The 24,637-nt window shown below is 29.5% G+C and overlaps 1 protein-coding gene across 1 annotated transcript in view; it reads left to right on the top strand.

The window, feature by feature from the left end:
• The window catches only part of LOC111625371 (dynein heavy chain 1, axonemal-like), a 144,007-nt gene that overhangs the window by 85,316 nt on the left and 34,054 nt on the right, over positions 1-24,637 (top strand). The window contains exons 36-46 of the mRNA XM_023368508.1: positions 2,526-2,759; positions 2,832-3,031; positions 3,132-3,258; positions 3,336-3,544; positions 12,867-13,035; positions 14,975-15,166; positions 15,248-15,367; positions 15,703-15,879; positions 16,094-16,282; positions 17,544-17,624; positions 19,841-19,927. Coding sequence (XP_023224276.1) covers positions 2,526-2,759; positions 2,832-3,031; positions 3,132-3,258; positions 3,336-3,544; positions 12,867-13,035; positions 14,975-15,166; positions 15,248-15,367; positions 15,703-15,879; positions 16,094-16,282; positions 17,544-17,624; positions 19,841-19,927 — 1,785 coding nt within the window. The remainder of the gene's footprint in view (positions 1-2,525; positions 2,760-2,831; positions 3,032-3,131; positions 3,259-3,335; positions 3,545-12,866; positions 13,036-14,974; positions 15,167-15,247; positions 15,368-15,702; positions 15,880-16,093; positions 16,283-17,543; positions 17,625-19,840; positions 19,928-24,637) is intronic.

Genomic DNA, 24,637 nt, shown 5'->3' on the forward strand with positions numbered 1-24,637 from the left:
GGAGGCCACCCCGATACTGGCCGGGAGCCCTCTTTATACTGATTTCGAGGGGGTGAGAACTATGACGTTATTCATGATTTATCCGCACACCTGCTAGTGTGTTGATATTTGGATCTAACTAGTTCGGACAAATGACTCAGCGAAGTTTGTCTAATTTATTGTTATTGGTGTCAAAATGATATGATTTTATGATATAAATTCCTATAGGTTTGATGGCTCTCATCCATAAATTAACAATCATTTGACAATAATTTCTTTAACCTGGTCAACTATTTAGTTATTGTTTATATCAAACGTCGAGTTTGACTATGAACAAGGCGATTTATTGCTGTAACCACGTTTTACGTGCAACCAAGAGGTGATAAGAAATATCTCTTATTCCCCTCTTGTTGATACTAACGTCTATAGAATAACTGTTAAACAAATAGAGATGATTTCTCTTATTGATATTTTAACATTCTCCGTTTTTTTCTTGTTTGAGGAGAGCGTCTCGGTCATTGACCGTAGAAGTCCCCCTTTTCTCTTTTACTAGGAAAATTCCTAGATTTGTACTGATCTAAAACAGAAAAAGGGTTTCGGACCTTCACAATAGTATGTACAGTACAGTACATGCATAGTATATTATATAATTAGATGTTGTTTTTTAAATATATTTTATCTATTACATATGTATCAGAAAAATTCATGAAATAAAAACAAACAGAATATTTACATAAATGTAGTGTGCTTTAAACAATAAAAAAACTATTCAGTATGTTACAACTTAGCATAATAGATTTTTAAGAATTTAAAACTGTATAATAAATTATATCAACAATTGTGCTTTTCTTTTAATCAGTAACTCTGGTACTTTTTTAAAAATTTTTTTCTATTATATTTATGTATATTTATGTACTGTAAATAAGAGAAATTAATATTTATCAGTATTAATTTCTCTTATATTTTTAGTCAAAAGAAGCAGATTTGATGAACTCTTATTTAATTTTATTAACTTTGTTTAATTCTTAAAACTTATAAAATAGAAGGAACACATATTTATCACTTTTATATTTACTCTCATTATATTTTATACCTGTAGCTATGAAGGGTTATGATTTGACTAATTCTTTTTGGCTTAGTAGTGTCTATATGCTATATTATACAAGTATATTATACTTGTATAATATATTCTTTCACTTTCATCATGTAAACTTAGGGTATTGTTACTTATTTTTATACTTAAACTGTTGCTAATAGATCTAGTGCTGGCAGGAAAAAAAAGAACGAAAGAAAAGAAATATATCAGTCACAGTTTTTTCAGTTTGCCCTTCTAGTCCCCCAATGATTTATTCCTAGCTGCATGACTGAATACAATTGTAAAATATAATTATAATTAATTTTAGATATGCCATGTTCAAAATAAAAATTTCACATTTTAATGCTAGTTTATAAATCAGTTAGCTCGTGGAATATCATTTTTAGATATTCCTCTATTTAAATAACTTTTTATTTTTGTTTAACTTTTAAATATTTCTTTTATAGCATTAATTTTATACTTTTGATTGAGAAAATCTTTACAGAAGAAAAAGAAATTTTATGTCTAAATTTAGAACATAAAACATTAGTTTTTAATCATTAATAAACTTACAATAGAATATGTTTACAGTAATTTATAAACATTTTCGTTAATATACTTGGGATTTAAATTAAATTCAGTATTTTGCATATAAAACTAACTAGCTGTTACTTGCAACTTTGCCCGCACAGATTTTTCAAGCAAACCCCATTTATATTCAGTATTTCAAAAACCATAGTAATTGTTATATAACACGTACTGCTGAGAATAATGAGAATTGCTGAGAGTCAAATAAACTGTTTTCAATTTGATCAATTTTCTGGAACGTTTACAATCATTCTGTAATTGAACCAATGTGCAATAACAAATTCAAATTTAAAATGGTTTGAACATTTGGTTAAAAAATCAAAATATATAAAAATATTTATAACAATGTCTGAAATGTTATCAATTTAATACACCTAAGTACTCAATGAAGACTAAATGTAGTTGAAAACAGAAAATTGCATCTAAAATAGTACAGTAGAAGCCATTCTTCAGGTTAAGCCTTAATGCTCTCCCTCTTCCCCATGGAGGAATTTTGAAAAATCCCTTTTTAGTGTGCGTTTTCATGATGTACCCTAACTGTGTACCAAATTTCACCTCTTTAGGTTCAGTGGTTTGCTTTGGGCAATGATGAATCAATCACTCAGTCAGTCAGGACAAGTAATTTTATATATTTAGATAAAGTATTTTATTCTGAATTTATACATTTAAATAAAATAACTGTGTATTTGATTAAGTCCTACTTGATAATATGAAACATTTCTATTAACAGTTTATATTGTACAGAAACATTTATTTTAATTTCAAATTCAGTATAACTGGAAAAAAAATTTCATTTATATTTAAGAATATGTGAAACTTTAAATAAACCAAACTGTTTTATATTCTTTGATAAGAATCTCATATAAAAATTTGATTATAATAGGATATCACATCAGTTTTGCGTCTCTGGATCCATGAATGTTACCGTGTTTTTCTAGATAGATTAAATAATTTTGAAGATTGTCATCAATTTGAAAATATAGCATTAAAAATATTACAAACAGAGTTCTTTGAAAATTTTTCTAATTTCACATTTGACAAACCTATATTATTTGGAAATTTTATGAATACAGCAGATGAAGTAAAAATATATGAAGAGATTAAAGACAGAAAAAAGGTAAATTTTACTGTAATAATAATTTTATAATTTATAAATAATTATTTTATAATGTATAATTAATTTTTCTAGTTAAAGGATGTTATTAGTAGCTATGTGGAGGAATATAACCAGACATCTACATCAACAATTTTAGAATTGATTTTACATGAAAATGCTCTTAATCATTTATGTCGTATCTGTAGAATTCTTTCTCAGCCACAAGGAAACTGTTTGCTTATGGGAATAAACTGTTCTGGACGACAAAGTTTAAGTCGACTGGCTACTTACATGTTAGTTTATTAGATTTAATATAATCTTATATATATTTATTTGTTTATTTCTGTGCAAAATATTTTTGTATTAAATATTAATTTTTATTTATGTATATAGAACTGGTTTTGATTTTTTTCATTTTGTATTCTCAAATCAAACTGAATGGAAAGAAGAAGTGAAAAGTATAATTTTAAATGCTGGAATTAAACATAAAAATATCGTGTTTTATTTTAGTGATGATGAGGTATGTTAAATTTCTAAATATACTCTATTATACCACTAAATTAAAAAAATAATAATAAATGTTTAAACTCATTACAGGTTGTTTCTGAAGAATTTATGGATATTATATGTAATTTACTTAGTTCTAATAATATATTGAATCTAATGGAAGAAAAAGATCTAAATGAAATTTGCTTTTCATTAAGGCCAGTTTTAATGGAAAATAAAATACCATTTTCAAAGTCTAATTTTTATTCTTCTTTTATATCACGTATCAGTAATTGTCTTCATACTATAATAACCTTGAGGTAAAATTAAGTTTATTTTATTTATCAATTAAATCATGATATAGCATAATTTCTAAAATTTCATTTATTACTTCTATTTATTTTATTAAGTATTCACTGTATCTTATATATTTTCCTACAGAAATATTAATTGGTATTATTATTTAATATTTCATATAATTAAAAAAGATTTAAATGAATATTAGATGATATAAATTGGATTTGTCAGGAGAGCATTTGAAATCAGTTAACTTATAGTTACATTGGAATCCTTTAATTTTACATGTTATAGGTTTTTAGTAATATTTCAAATGACTTGACTTTACATCATTTGATATCTGTAGATATTGCAATTAGAATCAACTGAATAATTTGTAATTAATTTAAAATATTTACAATTAGTTAGAAGCAATTAATAGCACATATAAAATAACTTTAATTTTAAAAATAACTTTATATTTTTTATGATATCCTAAAGAAAAAAGAGGTTAGAGTTTGAATTAGAAAATTTTATTTTATTTCCATACAAATTGACATTTGAATATTTTTCTAGTAATTGATATAAAATACCAGAATACCTTGTTTAATGTAACTTTATATATTATGGGCTTCATTATAGTTTTCTTTATAATATGCACAAGAGGATTTAGTTAATATAGAATGATTCACTACAATGCAAAGAAATTCATATTTGCACACAATATCTACTTACTGATTTCTGAAAAATTTTAAAGCAAAAGAAATTACACTATACTAAACAATGCTGGTTGGCAGGTAGCAATTTAGTTTCATTAGCAAAATTGTTGATGACAGTTGTAGCCTAAACATTTTTATCAAGTTTTTGGTTACTCAAAAAATGTTTAATTAAGATATTTGACACTGGTTCTGATTTAATTTTGAATCTAAACCTTTTCAAGTTTGTGTGCCATATAGTAAGCATAATTGTGGAGGTGCCATGCAAAAGCAAACAAGTTCACTCTAAACAATTGTTGGAAAAATGCAAAAAACTGTTATTGAATTTATTTTACACCTCACACTTGTAAAAATTTATTATTTTTTTTCATTTTGTATCTAACGTCAATATTTGAAGGCAGTTTTTGATAGGAATACAGTTAGTATTTAATTATATGACATTAAAATATGGACATGTTTCGTTTTGCTTGCACAGGGTGGTTATGTTTTTTTTTTTTTTTGCATGAACTATGTTAGGATTTGTTTTCTTTTGCCTGGCCATTATATTCTTTTTTCACTTTGTTATACTGGCTACTACTTTGACTTATCAAAAAAACATGGCATTTTACAAAATAGGGATGAACAATAAATATCTTCTCCCAAGCAATCACACAGGTTCCCATTATTTTCTTTTTTTTCCAGGTTATCTGCTTCAAGCTTGGTTCTGTTTCATAACACTTGTTTATACCATGAAAATCTCATCATTTTTTCATTACTTGCCATACAAAGTCTTTAAAAGTGATTCAATGTCTTTTTTCTTGGCAGCTGACAGAGGGTGCCCTACAGGTAGTTGCTTGACTGGCTCCTCAAATCTCATCCCAAAGGAGCACTGTATTTTTGTATTTTCTTCTTTGCCTGTACTCCAACAGTTTTAGATTTCTTTCTAGATCCGACATTGCCTTCATCTACACTTATCAAACTATCTTCATCCATTTTCACTCAATTATAACACTGAAATACACTGTATAATAAAATGTGTACTAATAAATAACATTTTAACATCAAAATCTCTCTGTTCCAACAGAACAACAAAATGACACAACAAAAACAAAACTACCTGTTGCATTCTGGAAGACATAGCTCTTCATTGGCTGAGGCAGACTGCAATGGATATGTTTTGTTCTGCTTGGAACACATGTAGAGAGATGTTTTTTTTTGCACAGAACGTCAATTTTCAAAGCTCAAAAAGTGTTGGATAAATATTTTTTTGAATGAAACTGACTATAATGGTAGATAGGAATGAGGCTGAAGAAAAAAGTCAATTATAAACGCAACTTTGATTTTTTGTGGATTTGTTTGCTTTTGTGTGGCACCTCCACAATTATCTTTAAAAATGTTTATGCCTGCTGAAGTTTTAGATTTCAAATAATGATATTTAAAGAAAGGAAACAAAATGCTTTAATTAGAATAAATTTTAAAAAGCTGATTGAAAAAAAGGATGATCAGGTGATAATCCAAAACCATATGTTAAATGTCTGTTGATTTCTTCTGACTTACCACTTTGAGCATATGTGCCACAGGTTTGGCACCCTTGATCTAAACAAAGAATGCAAAATTAATGCATGAAGAGCATTTCAAACAGAAATTTATTGCTACCAAATGCTTCATACAAAAAAGAATAGGAGGTAATTCAAACATTATTGGACAATTTTTTTCTCTTTTAACAAAATCATTTAAAAATTTAGTTCAAAATAAATAAATAAAAATTCAGGTTTAATAATATCTTTACATTTCATTTACTTACTTCATTAGGTCAATTTTAATTATTTTTAAAAGTGAAAAACTTTTTTTATTAAGTATATTCCTTGTTTAGTGCAGGTGAAAGAATGCATTTAAAACTGCACTAAGGAAGATTTTTTTTCCATTCACATATAATTTTCAGGGGCGTGCCGTGACATTTGATGATAGGGAAGCTGTGTTTCAATAAGAAGCCGACATCCAGGGGCAATCAGTTAATTCTTTCTTTAAATGTATTTTTAATAGATTATTTATCCGACGTACTTAATAAACAAGTTCATTATAATTACCTCTGTTATTAGATCCAATATATTCCATATGCCCTCTAAATGCCAATTCTTGCTTTGATAAAAACATATAACATCTATTTATTTAGATATAATATATCTATTACCCATAATTATCTCGTTACAATTTTCAATATTTATTTTATATTATTTACTAATGTTAAATTCTATTCCGCTTCGATTTCCAAATTGCTTCAAATACGAAAGAATCGACGATTTTTCGTGTCTTTTGCCAGCTAAATTGTCAAAGCCATTCTTATTCCACACACTAATTTCACTCTGTAAATGCATTTTTATGCATTTACAGAGCCATTTTATCGTGAAAATATCGAACAAATTTTTTTATTGAAGCGTTTATATTTAACTTAGGCATTGGCCGTTCTCTTTTAATAATGTTTTCTTTTTCATTATATGATCTCGAGCCAAAACTTTTTTAAAATAAATTTTCAATATCGCAATTACATTCCGAATCGCTAGCCACGATATAAGGGCTAAAATTAAAAATAAAATTATAAAAACTTACTTGGTGAAATAAAATGTGTGGTGGATATACATACCTGGTACAAAACATTCTTCAATTGTATGAATATACTTTTAAAGAAAATTATAATTAAATATAACTTTGTAATGAAACGTACATGAAAATAACATAAAATATTCTTTACTCTTTAAATCTTAACCACTTAGTCAAATAGCTCCCTACGAGTGGAATCGGAGACGGTCCTGCTAGGTGTGCGGTGTGTACTGTACATGCACGCAGGCTGCCAAATCCCGAGGGTGCCGATACCCTCGGGATTTGGCAATGTCAAATACTTCTTTTGTCGCATCACTAATATACCTCAAAAGACTCGACAGGGTTCTTGTAAATTTTAAACGTTTCTCACCATAGCTGTAAAAGTCTAAATGTTAAACTTAATAGATTGTCTGTCTTTTGTTTTCTAATTCGTTTTAGGACCAGGTGTTGTCCACGGAAATTTCCAAAATTTACAACTTTTCGGTCACTCTCATCGAACCGAAAAAACTTCTGTCTTTATTACATCTAATACAGTATTTCGAAGAAATCAGTCCCCACTGTACTTGGCTATAGATTGGATCAGTTAAGCTTTTGTTTAAGTAATATTCCGGCTCTTTCGTCAGGGTTTTGTTTATGTCCCCAATTCCCTAATCGCTTAATTATTTAACTACTTCTTAAGTAGAAATAAGTCAAAACCAGTTACTTTGTACTTGAATATTTGTAGTCTCGGGAAAAAGTGGAAAGACAAATTTTTATGACAAACGGATACGTAAATGGTAAATTTAAGGAAAATAAACTTTAGAGCCTTTTCTGTACCTCGTGCATCTCTCTCATTCATTAAATTTAGTTGTAAATGATGCTACCAAAGTAACAGTTAATTTTTTAACATTATATCAATACAAGAATTGTACACGTTTTTTTCTACATCCCCTTAAAGATGGGATGTACGAAATCGTAATATCACCAGTTTAACATCGAAATCCGTAATATAAAATCGGAAAGCGGAATAAATATATCAAATATTTTAATGGATTTTTTTAACTCCGTCAACTATACAGAACTATCGTAAAAACATAGTAAATTCTTATCGGTTGGGTTAAGTTATAAATGTACTCGTTATTCACGTAATCGAAATATCTAGTGGGCAGGCAGCTAACAGCCCAGAACCAGTCCTTGATAGAATTGGAATCTTTATATGTGTGCAGCTTTCACCCAAGGTCGTAGGCTTCCACCGGCTAAACCGGGTGAGGTTGGTGCTCTGTAAAGCACATGCGCAAATCTGGCTTTTCGTAATCTGAAAATACAGGAGATTCCACTCTGCCACTAATATTCTAATATACAATAGCAATTTTTTTTTCCACGTGTAGTATAGAAATTTGTAATAATTTACATAATGCGGTTATAATAAAATATTGTGCGATTACAGATAAAGATACAGATACAGATATTTATTGATCAATATGCCATATGGCATATCCCGGTGCCACTAAGTATTACCGGGTGTATACAGGAAATTACATAGTTTACACTGAAGATTTCGATAACTAATTATTAACGTAAATAAAATTAATTAACGCGTGTACAATTATATATATGAGGTTATACACGCGTGCAAAACATTAATAAGTATAAATAGATAAAAATAAATTTAAAACATAAAAGTTGCTGGAAATGTGACAGAGTCATAACATTATATAGTTACACGAGGAACATATGTTTTGTTATCTTACGCGGCAATTCTGTTTCAGCAGAGGTTTTCGAATCAGACTAGATAAAAGTTTTTTTTTTTTTCTGCTGAAGTGAAACTCCTGCACAATCCAGACCAGGAGACTTATACAGATCTTATTAGAATATAGTCCTCTGTCAACGATTTTCCAGAATTAGTTGTCCAACGCCTTTGCTCTTCCTTATAAATCTTGCTGCTAGCATAGCTCCAGGTATATCTTGTGTGATTCTTATTGCCATGGTACAGCTCCAGGCACACCACTGTTATCCACAAAATTTGCCTCTTATGTATGCATGAGAAGCAAACGCCGATACAGAATCACAATGCCAGTAGATGCACTTAATTCACATATGTAGCAGACAAATTCTTCTCGAATATCACTGTTGCACAACGTTTGTGGAATTATACCAGAGTAGTAGTCCAGCCAGAACAGTAGACCAGCCGAAGGAAGACGCTAAATAAGGTTTCAACACAGTTGTACATCATCTATGACGTTCAATGTATGGATACTTTGATTATTTATTGAAGTCTCTTATCATTGATGAGACACATTTCTGAGCACAAATACATAACATCATATATTATTTAGGGAAGAACCAGTGCATTAGACCTATCGATGAAGGACACTGTATAGAGTTTCAACACAGTTGTACAGCATCTATGATGTCCTATGATCACATACGTTGGTTGTTTATTGAAGTCTTTCGTCAATGATGTGACATATTTTTGGGCATAGTAATACAAAGTCAAAACCAGATTCCTTAAGCAAATATTTCACAAGTACGGCCAATCAAGTATTATAAAAAGAGTAGGGCACATAAGTATAACGAGGGTAAGTGTGTTAACGAGAATACAACAAAACATGTAAAATATATAATAATAAAAGAAATAAAATAGACAAAACGCCGATAGAGAACCCATGGTATCAATGCTAAACCTTCCAAAAGAAAATGCAGACTACAAGTACAATCACGAAATAATTATATTAGGGTAATTTATATTTTCACTAACCAACAGTTGGCCATTAATGGCCAGAATAAGCTGGTACACTGGTCCTTACAAAATACATGTTAACGAGTTGTACAAAGGCATCGAAGGTATCTTTGTGATCAAAGAGACGTTCTAAGGTGGGAGGTGGCCAATGGAGATCATGAGACTCAAGTAACAGTTTTAAAATCAATCTTTCATTTTCTAGCATAGGGCATGTATAAATATAATGATCGCTGCTGTCGTTGCAATCACATATAAGACATCTTGAGTTTGATGTGCCCTTGAATCTTGAAAGGTATGAATAAAATCTCCCATGATTTGTTATTGTGCGATTATTTTCATATAATTAAAATTAATATTTATTTATTTATTAGAGAATACAAGGGAAGTGGCACTTCCAACGCTTCTAATGATGGCACGCCACTGATAATTTTGTATTCCAAAATATTCATTTAAAATGATTCATAATAAATGATATCAAACGATAATATTTCAAGTAGTAATGATTGATATCATTTCATAAATATTGATAAATATTTTCTGAAATATTGCCATCTGATATCATTTAATATGAATTATTTCAAATAAATATTTAAATTTATGGAATGAACATTTCATATCAATTCATTTCATTTTAACAATTTTTTCATTTAAACATCAACTAGTATAAAATGTTCATTTGTTATTTAATAGTTCAAAATTGAGTAATTTATACATTCTATTAAAATGTTTGTTAAAAATATACAAATAAATTTATGACAGATACTTAACTTTTTTAATTAAACATATCAAAAAACTATACAATGTAATTAATGGAGTGTTTCAACCACTAATGCTGACTCATTGGCCCAATCTTTTAGCTTGCAATAATCATAAATAAAAAAAAAGGTTCTAAATTTAAGATAAATATTTTTTCAATTAAATTAAGGATGTATTGTAGCTTGAAGTTTGTATTAATTAATAAAGATTTTAGTACATGAAAACTAATATGATATTTAAAATAGTGAAATTACTTATAATTATCATTAATGTTTAATATACATAAAAATCTATATTGTTATTAAATATGCAAATTATTTATTATTAATTATCAAAATACAATTTTGCTAATTAGTTAAAAAATGATTTTAAAAAATTACTTTGCAACTTCTGGCATTACATAATTTTTCAGTTATCTTTTGAAATTGAATGATTTGCATAGTAGATATAGTGTGGTGGTGTAGAGGACAAACAATGGATTACAAAGTTGTAACAATAAACAAAACAGGGTTTTATTTTGTTTTTTCACGTGGTCCTTCTTACACCCAGTTCTTTTGGATCCCAAACTAACTCTATAATTTCGACACAGCCCAATATACTCTTTATATTTACAAAGGCGGGAGACACATGTTCGCGACAACAAAGCTTTACTTTGAGAGATATCTCCACAATATTATGACTAACTTAAACAACCTTAACCTAACTTACATACTAAAGAAGAAGAGTGGAAAATAAAATATACGAAGGGATAAGAAAAGTATAAAGGAAAGATTGGTGGGGTACCCGGGTATTTTGACAGTCTCCGATCTTCTCTATGTTGGAACTTGTGCTTAATTAGCCTTCCTCTTGGTTCCTTTCTGTACCTGCTCTTGAGAATTCAAGGTGTTCTCGGAGCCCTCAATCTTGGTGTCCATCTAATTTGTCCATTCTCAGATGACTTCAAGCCTCTCCTTTGTCCCACTCGGCGACAAACTTCAACTTGTTCTTTCTTCGTCTGCTGTCCTCGGACGCTGACCAGCAAATGTGTCTTTTTCTTTTCCTGACTTTTTCTTCTTTTCCTCAGGGCTTCTTAGTATTCCTTTGTTTTCTCCCTTCGTCCTTGGACAAAGGTTATCCCGCACACGTATAGAAAGAATAAGTTAGAAAGTTCTAGAAACAGGCGTGAAAGAGAAAAGATTTAGATAAAAAAATAAAACTTATATCTAACCCCTATGTACTGTACATAGGCATGGCGTATCGCCACAATAGGATTATTTATTTGGATAGCCATCAATAAATTTATAAATGGATATCCAAATAAATAATTTAATATCTAAATTTACACTAAAATACACTAAATCCAAATCATCCAAATACACTAAATTTATAAATGGATATTCATTTATAAATTTAGTGAGGTATTTATTGGAAAGCATGATAATACAATAAATTTATTTTTGTAAACATACAAAATCTATCTATAAATGTGTAAACTACATAAAACATTTTCAAAGGTTATGTATGAATAATGATTTTTAAAAATAACAGGCAATTTTTTAAATTTAGTTGTATACAAAATATAATTTCTTTCCTATTACTATCAGTAGCAAAATCTGATTATTAAAATCTGGTAATAAGATATTTTAAGATGTTAAATTAAACATAATATTAACATGACAGGAAAAGTTGGTAATAGTGAAACACTTTTCTTTTTATTTCATTTTATTTCACTACTATATTAAAGTCTGCTTAGTTGCTTAAAATGAAATTTAACATACTTATACAGCATAATATGTATTACATTGGCATCTTGTATGTTTGCTGTTCTACAAAATTTAAGGTCTATGTACTCAAAAGTTCTTTCACTATTCCCATTTATGAGATACAGTGAGACAGACTTAAAAACTTCTCAGAAGAGACATTGAACTCAATATAATAAAACAAAATAATTTTTATTACACTTTTGCTTTATTTTAAAGCAAAAGTGATTATAATTAGTTATTTTTTCCTGCTACTAATTTTTACTTTTAGTTTTTTTATACTTTGGTTTATTTCTATTTACTTTTATATTATTAAACTTTAATTTAGTTTACTTGTACTTTATTTTACTCCACTAACAAAAGTGTTTTCAGTGCAAAATCTGAATTCAATATTATGGAAATGTGGGAGTAACAGTGAGACAAACTCTTTCACTATTAACTGCTACCTGCAGCAATAATAATATTTTTTCCATTATGCTTAATATAGTGTGCATGAAATGTATGCACACCAATAGAAACCTTGTTAAACCAGCAAGAAACCTACCAAAACTTTTCTATGATACATGTTTACATAAAATAAGAAGAGAATATGAAATTATTGAATCAAAAAAATTTGTCGAAAATATGCTGCATCATGATAAAATGATGTTTATTTAATGGTAGTGGTTTATGAACTAGATCTCTGTTATGCTGCCTCTGTTTGGTCACTGTGTTTCTGCATAAAGAATGCCATGGTCTATATATATATATATGTGGTTTTATAGTATGTCTTACTGTTATCCACTTCCCGTACTTCATATTTCACAATAATTTTTTTAAATTTCCTGTATTTGTAAAAGTAAATTTATTTATTTTATAGATATGAAGAAAAATTTCAAAATAGATTAAGACAGTTTCCAGCTTTAATTAAGTGTTGTGCTATAGATTGGTTTCTCGAGTGGCCACCAGAAGCACTGAAAGAAATTGCATCTTCTATAATATATGATAATCCTGACATAATCGAGAATAAAAATTTAATTCCAAATTTGGTATGTTTCTTTGGAAATTTCACTCATTTTTAATATAGATCTTTTCTTCATTGAAAATGTGGAGCAGATTTATTCAAAATATTATTCATATTGGTAAATTTGATTAGAGTCGGAGCTTTTTTGAAGAAATATTTGATGATGGCAAATTGCTTGATATTTGTTTCTGTACATACTATTCTTAGTATTTATTTCATTTTTTTCCACTGTGTTCTTGGTTCTTTTGTCTATCACCTTTAGAAACTTCTTCCCTAACCCTTCCCTGTTTGGGTAGTAGTGACCTAAGTACAAGACAAAAGAAAGGGGTAGCCCTGAGGGCTAAGTGTAGGACAAGTCTTTACTTTTTGGCTTGAATGTTGGAGAGCTGGGACGTGTCATGAGGTCCTCCAGATAGTTCTGGCATCGACTGGAGAACAAAGGAGAAGATAAGCCTAAGCTAGCATTTGAGAGTAGTCCAAAATATCTTGATATAAGGATCTTCAGAAGCTGATAAAGTTTGATAGAACCTGATAAAGTTTTACAATCATAAATCCCTACAATTCAGAGTTAATAATTCAGCAATCACCACCATCACCCCAAGATCGTTTACAACTTTGGGTACCCATTCTTTACTATCACTATATATCCATCTACCCTATTGTCTATCCTTTCTTCCTTTCCTTTTTTTTGTACAAGTAGTTTTAAGTATTTAACCATAGTTCCTTTTTGTACTGTGGTGAATATCTTCGGTTGATTTTTGTTGCGAGATTTATCTCAATGATTCTGTCCAAGTATCTTCAGAAATTTTATGTAAAAGAACAAAAACGAGGAGTGTTGGAATCTATAAAAGAATCCTGTAAAGGAAAGAAATATGGATGAAGAAATAATATAGCTGCATGTTAAATTCTTATCCTCTTGTTGGATTATACTCACCGCATGCACATTTTACAATAGCTATGAACTTTTAAAACACCTTTCATCAAAACAACTTTACAAAGAATAATACTGTTGAAGTAAAAATAATAATAAATTGATTAAAAAACTTTTCTAATGCTAAATATTGTACTTTTTATTTTTGCCTAGTAAGATATTTTTTTTTATGGTTGCATTGGAAATACTGTATATTTCAAAAGTTTGGTTTGACTTTTTTCAAATATTTAATACATTTTTAAAAAAGTAGAATTAGTTCTTTATATATTAAAATTTAAACAATAAATGATTTTTGCATCTATAATAAATTTATTAAATTTTAATTTTCTATTTAATTTGTTTAAAATTTAAACTTTTATTAGTAATAGTTGGCATTTTGTTTTGAAAGATTACAAAGTTTATCTGTTTGTCTATGTACTGTACATGGTATATTGTTCAACTTCATTATATATAAAACAGGAATGGAAACCTTTTTGNTTTTGTAAAGTTTTACTTATAATAGCTAAAGTTTAACTTATCTTTGAAAATATTTATGCATGCTGAAGTTTTAGACTGAATAATGATATTCAAAACAATAAAACAAATATGTTTTAATTAGAATAAATGTAAATAAGCTGATTGAAAAATGATGATCAGGTGATAAACTGAAATTGCATATGTTATGTGCTAGATGATTTTTCTGATGTGTTAATTTGAGCATGTATGTTTGAGTAGGTTTCCCATCCCTGGTATGGATGAATGTGTAATATTTTGTTTAAAATTGTCAAATTTTTAATTTTTTGAATATTTTGAAGTATTTTGTTCTTGGTCATCTATGTCTGAGAATATATTTGTTTCAAATTATACATGTAATTCAAATTGAAATAAGAATATACAAAGAAATTCAGCTTATCTATTAATTTTAAATGTTCAATATTTATAAAAATTATTATTTTATTATTATATATGTTAAAAATAAATTAAAATAGCTTTTTAAGATACTGTTTGTTTTATTTGTAAAAAATTTTATATTATTTATTAATTTTTTTTGCAGATTGAAGTTTGTTCTGATTTACATCAGACATGTACTCATTTTTCTCATAAATATTTCCAAAAAATGCTTTACACTGTTTATATTACTCCAAATAAATACATTATGTTTTTAAAAACATTTATTCATCTTTTGAACGACAAAAGAAAAGAATTAAATTTTGAAATCAATCACATGAAAATAGGATTAGCTAAGGTTTATCTGCTTTATTTTATTGAATTTTATTTTGTTTTAATTATTGTTATAGTAATTAACATTTTAACTTCATTTTTATAGTTATCATTATCAGAAAAAAAATTGTCTGAAACAGAAAAAGCATTAGAATTCAAGCAACAACAATTTATTGAAGTTGAGAAAAATTTAGAAAGATTAAATGAACAAATTATTTCAGAACAGGTATAAAAATCAGTTTATCTGAAATATGATGATTAATTAAAACTGTTAATTTCAATGTGGATTTCTGATTAGATCTAATAATACTAAATACAACAAATGTTTGAATTTATGAAAAATTTCAGATATACTAAATTTTCTATTATCTTTTCAATTTTACATTACTGATATATATTTATATATATTGTTAATGTTAATATTAATAAAAGGAATATGTGAAAAATAATAATTACAATTTTTTTGTCAATAAGTTTTTGTGTGGCCTTGCAGAAGAGAATGTTGACATTACATTGATAAATATAACTATTTATTTATTCTGTTTATTTCATTAAATGTAGAAAATAGTAGAAGAAATGAAACTCAAAATTGAAAAAGATGATGAGGAAACTAAAGAAGAACAAGAGAAAACTCAGCTATTGGCTGATGAAATTAAAAAGAATTTAGATTTGGCACATTTATCAACAGATGCAGCTTTTACAAGTTTAAAATCCATAGATAAAAATGATATAATTGAGGTTTTCATTTTATATATAATTTTATATAAAATATTGTATAACAATTGAAAACAACAGTATAAATTTTAGTATCAACTTTGACATTTAAATCGATTTGAATCATAACTAATGATTATTTTTATTGTATTATTAGTAAATTAAATTTTATCAATTTTAAATAACTGATACTTGAAATATGAAATGCATTAATTTAATTTTAAATTTATTTACACAGTTATATGCTATGACAAAACCTCCAGAAATTATAATAATTATAATAGAAGTAATTTCTGTAATGTTGGGAATTAAGCCACAGAAAGTAGAAGTTCCATCTGGTGAAAGCTTATTTGAATATTGGGAAGCTAGTAGATCACTTCTTCAAGATCCTCAGCAGTTTATAGATGATCTTTCTAATTTTGACAAAGTAAATATAAATCTTTAAAATTTTCATAATGGAAACTTTGTATGATGAAATATATCAATTAAATTTTATTCACTGTAAATACTTCATATTGAAATTAATTAGATAATGCAAAAATTAACAAATCTTTCTATACTTGTTAATTATTAAAAGTGAAATTTATCTTTATTTAATTGATTTTATAAGAAATAGTAAGAAGCAAATATGTTTGTTCTTATATACATATGAACAACACAAAGCCCAATAATTATATTAAAGCCAAACTGGATTAAATTACTGGATTAAATCAGGCTACATTACCACTACTATTAATTATTAAATACAAGTAATATGTCACTAGAAGTAGGCATTAGGTATCATCTCTAGTGCCAATTATCTAAAATTACTTGGTATTGAATAATAGTGGTAATATAACTCAATTTAATCCAGTAATCATGTAGTTTGTTGTTATGTTATTTGAGAATGTTACTCTTAGCACATATCTCAAGCATGTTTTACTGTAGAAGTAAAGAGATAATTATATACAGTACATATAAATTGTTTAATTAAAGTACATACTTGTAAATATGATTTAAAATATTTTTTGTTATTATTTACTATTATTTTATTTTTAAAACAAATTAAATATTATATTTACAACTTTAGATGCTGTAAACAAAAAGTAATAATACAATAACTTTAATCAGAAATACTAGCTCAGGTAGATGATGATATTCATTAAAACAAGTTTCCATTTATTAAACATATGTCTAGTTTGCTTACTGTAATTTTTTAATTTTTGAAGAAGAGTGAACTTGTTTTTCTGCTGATATTTAGTATACAAAGTTACAGGACTTGCTTCAAAAAGAGAAATTTACTTTCTTATGTTTTGTAAAGTTTTACTTATAATAGCTAAAGTTTAATATTTAACTTTTTTCCTATGTTATTAGTTTAACAGGGAAAAAAAGATAAAACATGAGAATATTTACATTGAAATGTACACTTTAAATATTTGAAATGTACTGCAAAAAGAAAAATAATTATACAGATTGTGTTTTGATGTAATATTTTTTATATTATAACATGATATAAATCCAATTATAATGTGCTTCTATTTATATTAACAAAAGCCCTAATAATTAACTAAACATCTGTTGAATCTATTACAGATGGTTTTTGATATAAATATATTTATTTTTATTTCATTTGCATATTTTAATCTCTATCTGTTATAAAAATTTTCAACTATATCTCTGAAAAAATTATGAGTACTTGTTATTTTTAGGATGATATTTCTGAAAAAAGCATTAACAAAATTACTCCATACATTGATGGTCAAGATTTTACACCCACAGCCATAGCAAAGGTTTGCATAATTTATTTATAACATTTTAATTAGTATTTTGATTTTGTAATTATAAATACCTTATTTAGAATTAACATAAACTGGCATCAAAATAATACAAAAAGTATTTAATTTTTATTAATTAGCCTAATATAAATTCAAATATATTAACAATTTTTTAGAATTAGCATAATATTAATAGTAATTTTAAAACAATATATTTTTGAAAACTATAAATAAATTTTTAAAAATTTATTATAAGTAGCAAATTGCATTACTTTTTACTTCATACAAAATAAGTATTTATTGAAAATACTTCTTAGAAAATATTTTCAATAAAAGTTTATTTTATATAGATTAAATAATTAATATGAGTATCAAATTTTATGCACAAAATATAATTCTTTTCATATTAAAGTTGATTAAAGATATTATAATAGAGAATACGAGGGCTGTTCGAAAAGTTCGCGGCCTCACATAGAAAAACAAACAAAATAATGTTAAAACTTTTTTATTTTTCAATGTAATCTCCTCTGTTAGCAATGCACTTATTCCAGTGATGTTCTAGCTTTTTTATGCCATCACAATAGGTCGATTTGTCAAGGTGTGCAAAATACTCGTTCACTTCAGAGATGACTTCGTCATTTGAGTGGAATCTCTTTCCAGCCAAGAATTTTTTTAGGTTTGGAAAAAGGTGGAAGTCACTGGGGGCCAAATCAGGTGAGTACGGTGGATGTGGAACTAATTGGAAGCGAAGTTCGTTTATCTTTTGTTCAGTGATTCTGGCGGAATGTGCAGGTGCATTATCGTGGTGGAACAGAACTTTTTTCTTCTTCAAGTGTGGCCTCTTTTCTTCGATTTCTTTCTTCAGTTTTTCCAAAAGTTCACAGTAATAGACAGCATTAATGGTCTTTCCTCTTTCTAGGTAGTCAATAAAGATGATGCCTTTAGCATCCCAAAAAACCGAGGCCATCACTTTACCCGCTGATGGAACTGTCTTTGCCTTCTTTGGTGGTGGCGAACTGTGGTGTTTCCATTGCTTCGACTGTTCTTTTGTTTCAGGAGTGTAGTAATGGATCCACGTTTCGTCAGTAGTCACAAACCGACGCAAGAAATCCTGTGGGTTTTTCTGGTAGAAGTCCAAACACTCCTTTGACATCAAAGTGCGAACACGTTTTTGCTCGGCGGTCAGCAGATGCGGCACCCACCTTGCTGAGACCTTCGTCATACCCAAATCTTCGGTTAGGATGTGGTGCACTCGGTCGACAGAGATGCCTGTTGTCTCAGCTATCTCACGCGTTTTCAAACGGCGATCTGCTAATACCAAATCGTGAACTTTGTCGATGTTTTCTTCAGTGACAGCAGTTGACGGCCGTCTGCTGCGAGGGTCATCTTCCACACTCTCTCTGCCAGATTTAAAAAGGGCTGTCCATTTTTTCACAGTGGTGTACAAAGGAGCAGACTCTCCTAAAACTTCATCCATGTCAGCTTTGATTTGAGATGGGGTCAACCCTTTTTTCGTCAGGTATTTTATGACCGCACAAGTCTCCGTCTTCTCCATTTTTGATAAAGCATGTGCACACTGACTATCTGCTAAGCTGTCGTGGCAAAACTTTTTGACAAATCAAGCAGAAATTGGTATCGTATCTTTAGCAAAGATGGCTGAATTATGCCCGCCAAAAATTAAATTGATCGCAGCGCCGCATATAGGCAAGGCTGCAAGCTTTCCGAACAGCCTTCGTATATGAGGTATAATCAACAGTTTCTCAGACAAATTTACTTTAAAATTTATGTAAAGACCACTTATTCCATTGGATCTCCTTCAAAGTAGTTTCTTTCTAAAGTGATGCACTTATTCCAGCATGTCTGCAACTACTGGAAATATTTTTCAAAGTCACTTTTTTGAATAACCTTTAGTGTTCTCATTGCAATTTTCTGGGTGATTTTCTTATTCTCAAAAGTTTTTCCCTACAGAAAAAAATGTCTATTTTTGAAAACAAAAACAGTCTGAAGGAGCAAGATCTGGTAATTAGGGTAGAATTCCTCCAAAGGCACCAAATATGTTTGAGAAAGTATTGATCACATCTTATATATCAAAAAATATTTCAGTTAATTTACTGTATATTGATGAAATATCCCTAAAGATATTTTTTATTATTGAACAATAGATCAAAATAATTTAACACGTTGATATTTTTAAAATTACATTTTGATTTAAATGTTTGATTTTTTGATAGATGTCAAAAACATGTGCTATTCTTTGCCAATGGATACTAGCTATATGTGAATATCATAATGCAGTTAAAGTTGTAACTTCTAAACAAGTAAGATATTTTTTATGTGTGTTTACTATTTACTTATATTTATTAAAGATAATAGAAATATTTTACTATAGATATGTTAATTAAAAACAGTATAAACAAAACTTAATTGAATTTTCTATTTTTAAGTATTCATTGCATAAAATTGCATATTATCCAAACTTTTGTGACAAAGGAAGCATTATAGTATAGCTCTATTCTTACAGAAATTAGATTATTTGATTTAGATAAAACTATTACCACCATGTCTGATACTGTCATAATGCTTAGTTTCATTTTGAGTCAGTGACATTCAAGCTTTAATAATTTCAAACTGAATGAAAATATGGTGCAGTCTTAATAATCCAACATATATGGGACTGGAACAGTGTTGGATTAAAGAGATTACCAGATTATTGAAAGTAAGAATTCAAAGGTTTTAAACCAAACCAAAAATATTTGTTTATTTGCAAGATACAGTATTAGTGCATTGTATTAATCAAAAATACATATAAAATGACAAGAAATATGAAGGAAGGGCAATCATATGTTACTGTATTTTTCAAATTAATTACTGATTCTTTTAAAGTAATTTTCAATTGTCTTTTGCTTGTTTTTTCATCCAGGCTCTCTCATTGCCAGTAATCAGTGTTACCAAGTTGGTGGATTTCCACTAAATTCAGTGGAAAATTGAAACCACTGTGGGACGTTTAGTAAGAGATACAGTATGTTGTGGGAAATTTTAGGAGAATGGGCTGATTTTTATATTTATTGTGACGTCCGAAATCATCCTTACTTGTTTACGTTTTTGTCTTTCCTTTTTTTTCGCAATCTTCGAAAACAGAGTCATAAAAGATAATGTATTTGTTAAACTCAAAGTAGAAGAGACAATGTCATGGTGAGAAATTAAGCTGGAAAAGTGATTGATGAAAAAGTCAAGATTCATAAATCAAGCAATTTCCAGTTCAAATATACAAAGAAAGATGAGGGAAGCACTTTACATGACAATTAAGTAATTGGTTCAGATGTCCCAACTTTCAGATGATAAAACACCTCCCTTTCCTGATTACAAGAGCCATTACCCAAGAGAGTTTGCTCTTTCCTTAATTACAGGCTATCACCCCAGCAGTAATAGCTTGTAAGTAAACACTGGAGGAAGTGATAGCCCTGATGTTGGAATGAGGGAGACGCCCATCCCATCTGATCAAAACTTGGTCCCAGCAACAAGGAAGAGTCAGATCTTGACCAGTCCAAATCATGGATTTCAGGTCTAAATCTGATAAAAAGGACTGACCCTTGAGATCAGGCCATAAGTTGTCATTATTGAATTCGTCGTTGTGTAATGCAAAGTGTGAGTCATCAGCAACTCCAAGGTCGACATTCAAGTTGTTGAGCAGTCATTGAGATTGTGTTGACTGCCACCTCGTATCACTGCTGTGCCTCCAATCTAACCTTAAAAGATCCACCATCTTCTGGGTAATCCAACACTTTCCAGAGCAAACATTCCTGTCTTCAAATACACTGGAATCATCAACTCCCACCTGGACTCCCATCCATTTTGAGTGTCAGCATCAAATAATTGTAAGAATTTTTCCTTTAAAATAAATACGATTATTGTTGTACATTTGTGTATGTCTTTGTGTCTGTCACCACTACCTTATTATGTCTCCATCTTCTCGCATCATACTGAGAGAAGTGTGAGAGTGGTGAGCAACCCTAGTTTGGAACCTATCATAGGGGTGTTTAAACAACAAAGGTGTCAGGTAGATTACATAATACTGTATAATGGCTTACATTATACAGTATTATGTAATAAGATGATGTACCTTTTTTGAGCTGCCTACAATGACAAGCCTAACAATCTTTTAATATTGTTCCCAAGCTCAAGCCTTTATAGTTCAGGCTCACTATCATACCTTGTTTAGTGAGAAGATATTCAAATTTAGTGGAAACCAGATCTTGAACTAGTAGGAGGCTTGTCTACGATTTAGCAATAGTTCAGGTAATACTGTACATGAGTTGACTAGCAGTGGATTACTGGACATGTCAAACTCACAAACAACTGAATTATTAAGATTTTACTGTATTGGATTCCTAGTTGTATATTGAAGTGTTTGGAAAAAACATAATTTTCTTGCATTTTGATACTGCAGATTTTTTTTTATATGAATGATGTAATTGCCAAGCATAATGCAGATACTTTTAATTCATGTTTATCAGATGAAATATACAAGGTCTGATCAAAAAATATTTGACTTGAGATCAGAGAAAAAATACCTTCATATCTATTTGGTTCAAACACTCATCCTCTTCAAAATATGCCCCTTCTGAGTTTACATACTTTTCTTAGCAATGCTTTCACTGATAAAAGCATTTTTCAGTCATTTATTGGGATTATCATTAGGTGCTTCATTGTGTTAGTCTTGATCTCCTATGTGACCCGAAATCTCTTTCCTTTGAATGGCATCTTGAGTTGGGAAAGAACAAAAGTCTGTCAGAGCCATGTCTGGGTAGTAAGGAGGCTGCTGAACCTGTGCAATACTCTGTTTTGCAAGGAGTATCTGGATAAGACATGATCTATGATCCAGAGCACTATCATGATGAATGAATCAGTTGCCAGATTGTTAGAGCTATGATTACTTGCACAAAACAGCATCTCAAAATTGTCACAAAATAATCAGGTCATAGATTACCATGAGTGTACTCATGGTAATCTATGCCCTCATAGTTGAAAAAAATGGTCAACATGATCTTCACATTGCTGCATGATTGCCATGCCTTCTTTGACCATGGAGACCATGGCATTTTCTGTGGGATAATTGTGCCTTTGTATCAGGGTCATACCTGTAGACCAGGGGTGGTCAACCTTTTGCATACCATGCGCCAATTTTTTGATAGACGAGTTCAGATGCGCAGTGGCGTACCGTGGGTGTTAGCCTCCCGGGGCAGAGAAAAATTTCGGCCACCCCTTAATTAGGTATTTCAATTTATAAGACAAAAATTGAGTTTTGCTACAGAAGAAGCAATAAAAAATGTGGTTGTAGTGTAGTTACCCGTATAAAATAGTTTTATACGATATTAGTGGTGTACATGAACACGAATGTATCATGTATCGTACAGGCAAAAGTAAAACAAAAAAAGTCAACAGATGTCGCAGGAACTACTCAGGAAAAGAAGTTACCATGTTTCCCCGAAAATAAGACATCCGCAGAAAATAAGACCTAGCACAGATTTTGCTGAATTGCGAAATATAAGACCTCTCCCTGAAAGTAAGACCTAGCGAAGTTTTTTTAGTCGTAACGGCCATCGACAGATGGTTAAAAGTGGCCATCAGCTTTTTGAAAGTACAGCCACTGATTGGTCAGCAGACAATTACGCCACACGGCATGATTTGCATAAGACTATGGCTTGGGAATCACAGATTTGCATAACATTACGGTTGGTGATGGCTAATTGGTCGGCCGGGAATCACGCCACGACATTTGCATAGTGCTACGGTTCAGTAAGCACTAATTGGTCATCGAATCCGATGTCAACGCTATAAAAAGGCGACAGTTCGACGCACCGGATATACGTCACTCTCGTCTAAGTTCGACTTGGGAATTTTTTTGTTCAATAATAAATGTGAATTCTTCTTTCTGGAAAAAATAAGACATTCCCTGAAAATAAGACCTAGCGCATTTTTCAGAGCAAAAATTAATATAAGACACTGTCTTATTTTCAGGGAAACACGGTAGTAGTCCAATCCGATTCCCGGACTGTCCAGACGTTAACACTGTCATTTAGACACCTGTAAACTGATCGAAAATAAACATACATGCATACAAGTGTAATATACTATGTGGAGAACACTCATTTTATCTGTAAAGTTGATTGCAACGAATTGTGCAACAAATAAACTTGCCAAGACAGACTATAAAAAATTAATTTTCTATGTAATATTCATAATTGCAAAGAAGCCAAATCTGGCAATGTTGCTCAGAACTGACTGAAGCGCCACTTGTAATCGTCCAATGCGCCAAGTTTTGGCCACCCCTGCTATAGACTCATGTCTCATGTCTCATGTAAAGTTATAATATTCATGAAATCAGTATCCATCATGTTCAGCCAAATTACTAATGCAACAATAACAGCATATACATGCAACTATCATGGCTGCCTAACAGTGACTGCAGGGTAGGACAAGCTCATCAAAATTCTCACACATGCAATAGGTCCAAGGTCTCATGATACTAAGTCTCCTTTCTATCTTCCAAAAAGTTCAAATAAAAAAAAATAAAGTTAGATACTTTTTGATCAGACCTTGTATATACAGTATTACAATTGGTCAAGTAACAAAATAGCATTTGTTTTAATAATTTCTGAGTATATGTTGATTAGTTTAAAATTACTTAATTTCTATTGTTTAATTTCTTATAGTTATAAGAAATAAGAAATTTTTCTTCTAGTTATAGGAAATTCCACTTAAAAAGTTTTTCAATTTGCATTTTTTAAAGTAAATTTGGCTATTTTTGTAAAATTTGAAATTTATTGGGCTGCAATTTTCAGATTGCAGACATACAATCCCACTATCATCTGTCCATTCATCCATGTGTTGTTCATTAATCTCAAGAACAGAATTAGACAGATGAAAATTGAGACCAGATATGGAAAGTTTAGTTGCTGGAGACCCCAATTAACTATAAAAATCACTTGACTTCTGCTCCAGACCAGAAGTTATGTGATTAAAAGATG

The sequence above is a fragment of the Centruroides sculpturatus genome, unplaced genomic scaffold (genome assembly GCF_000671375.1).
Source record: "Centruroides sculpturatus isolate CEXI.00-Female unplaced genomic scaffold, Cexi_2.0 scaffold247, whole genome shotgun sequence".
NCBI classification, from domain to species: Eukaryota; Metazoa; Arthropoda; class Arachnida; order Scorpiones; family Buthidae; genus Centruroides; species Centruroides sculpturatus.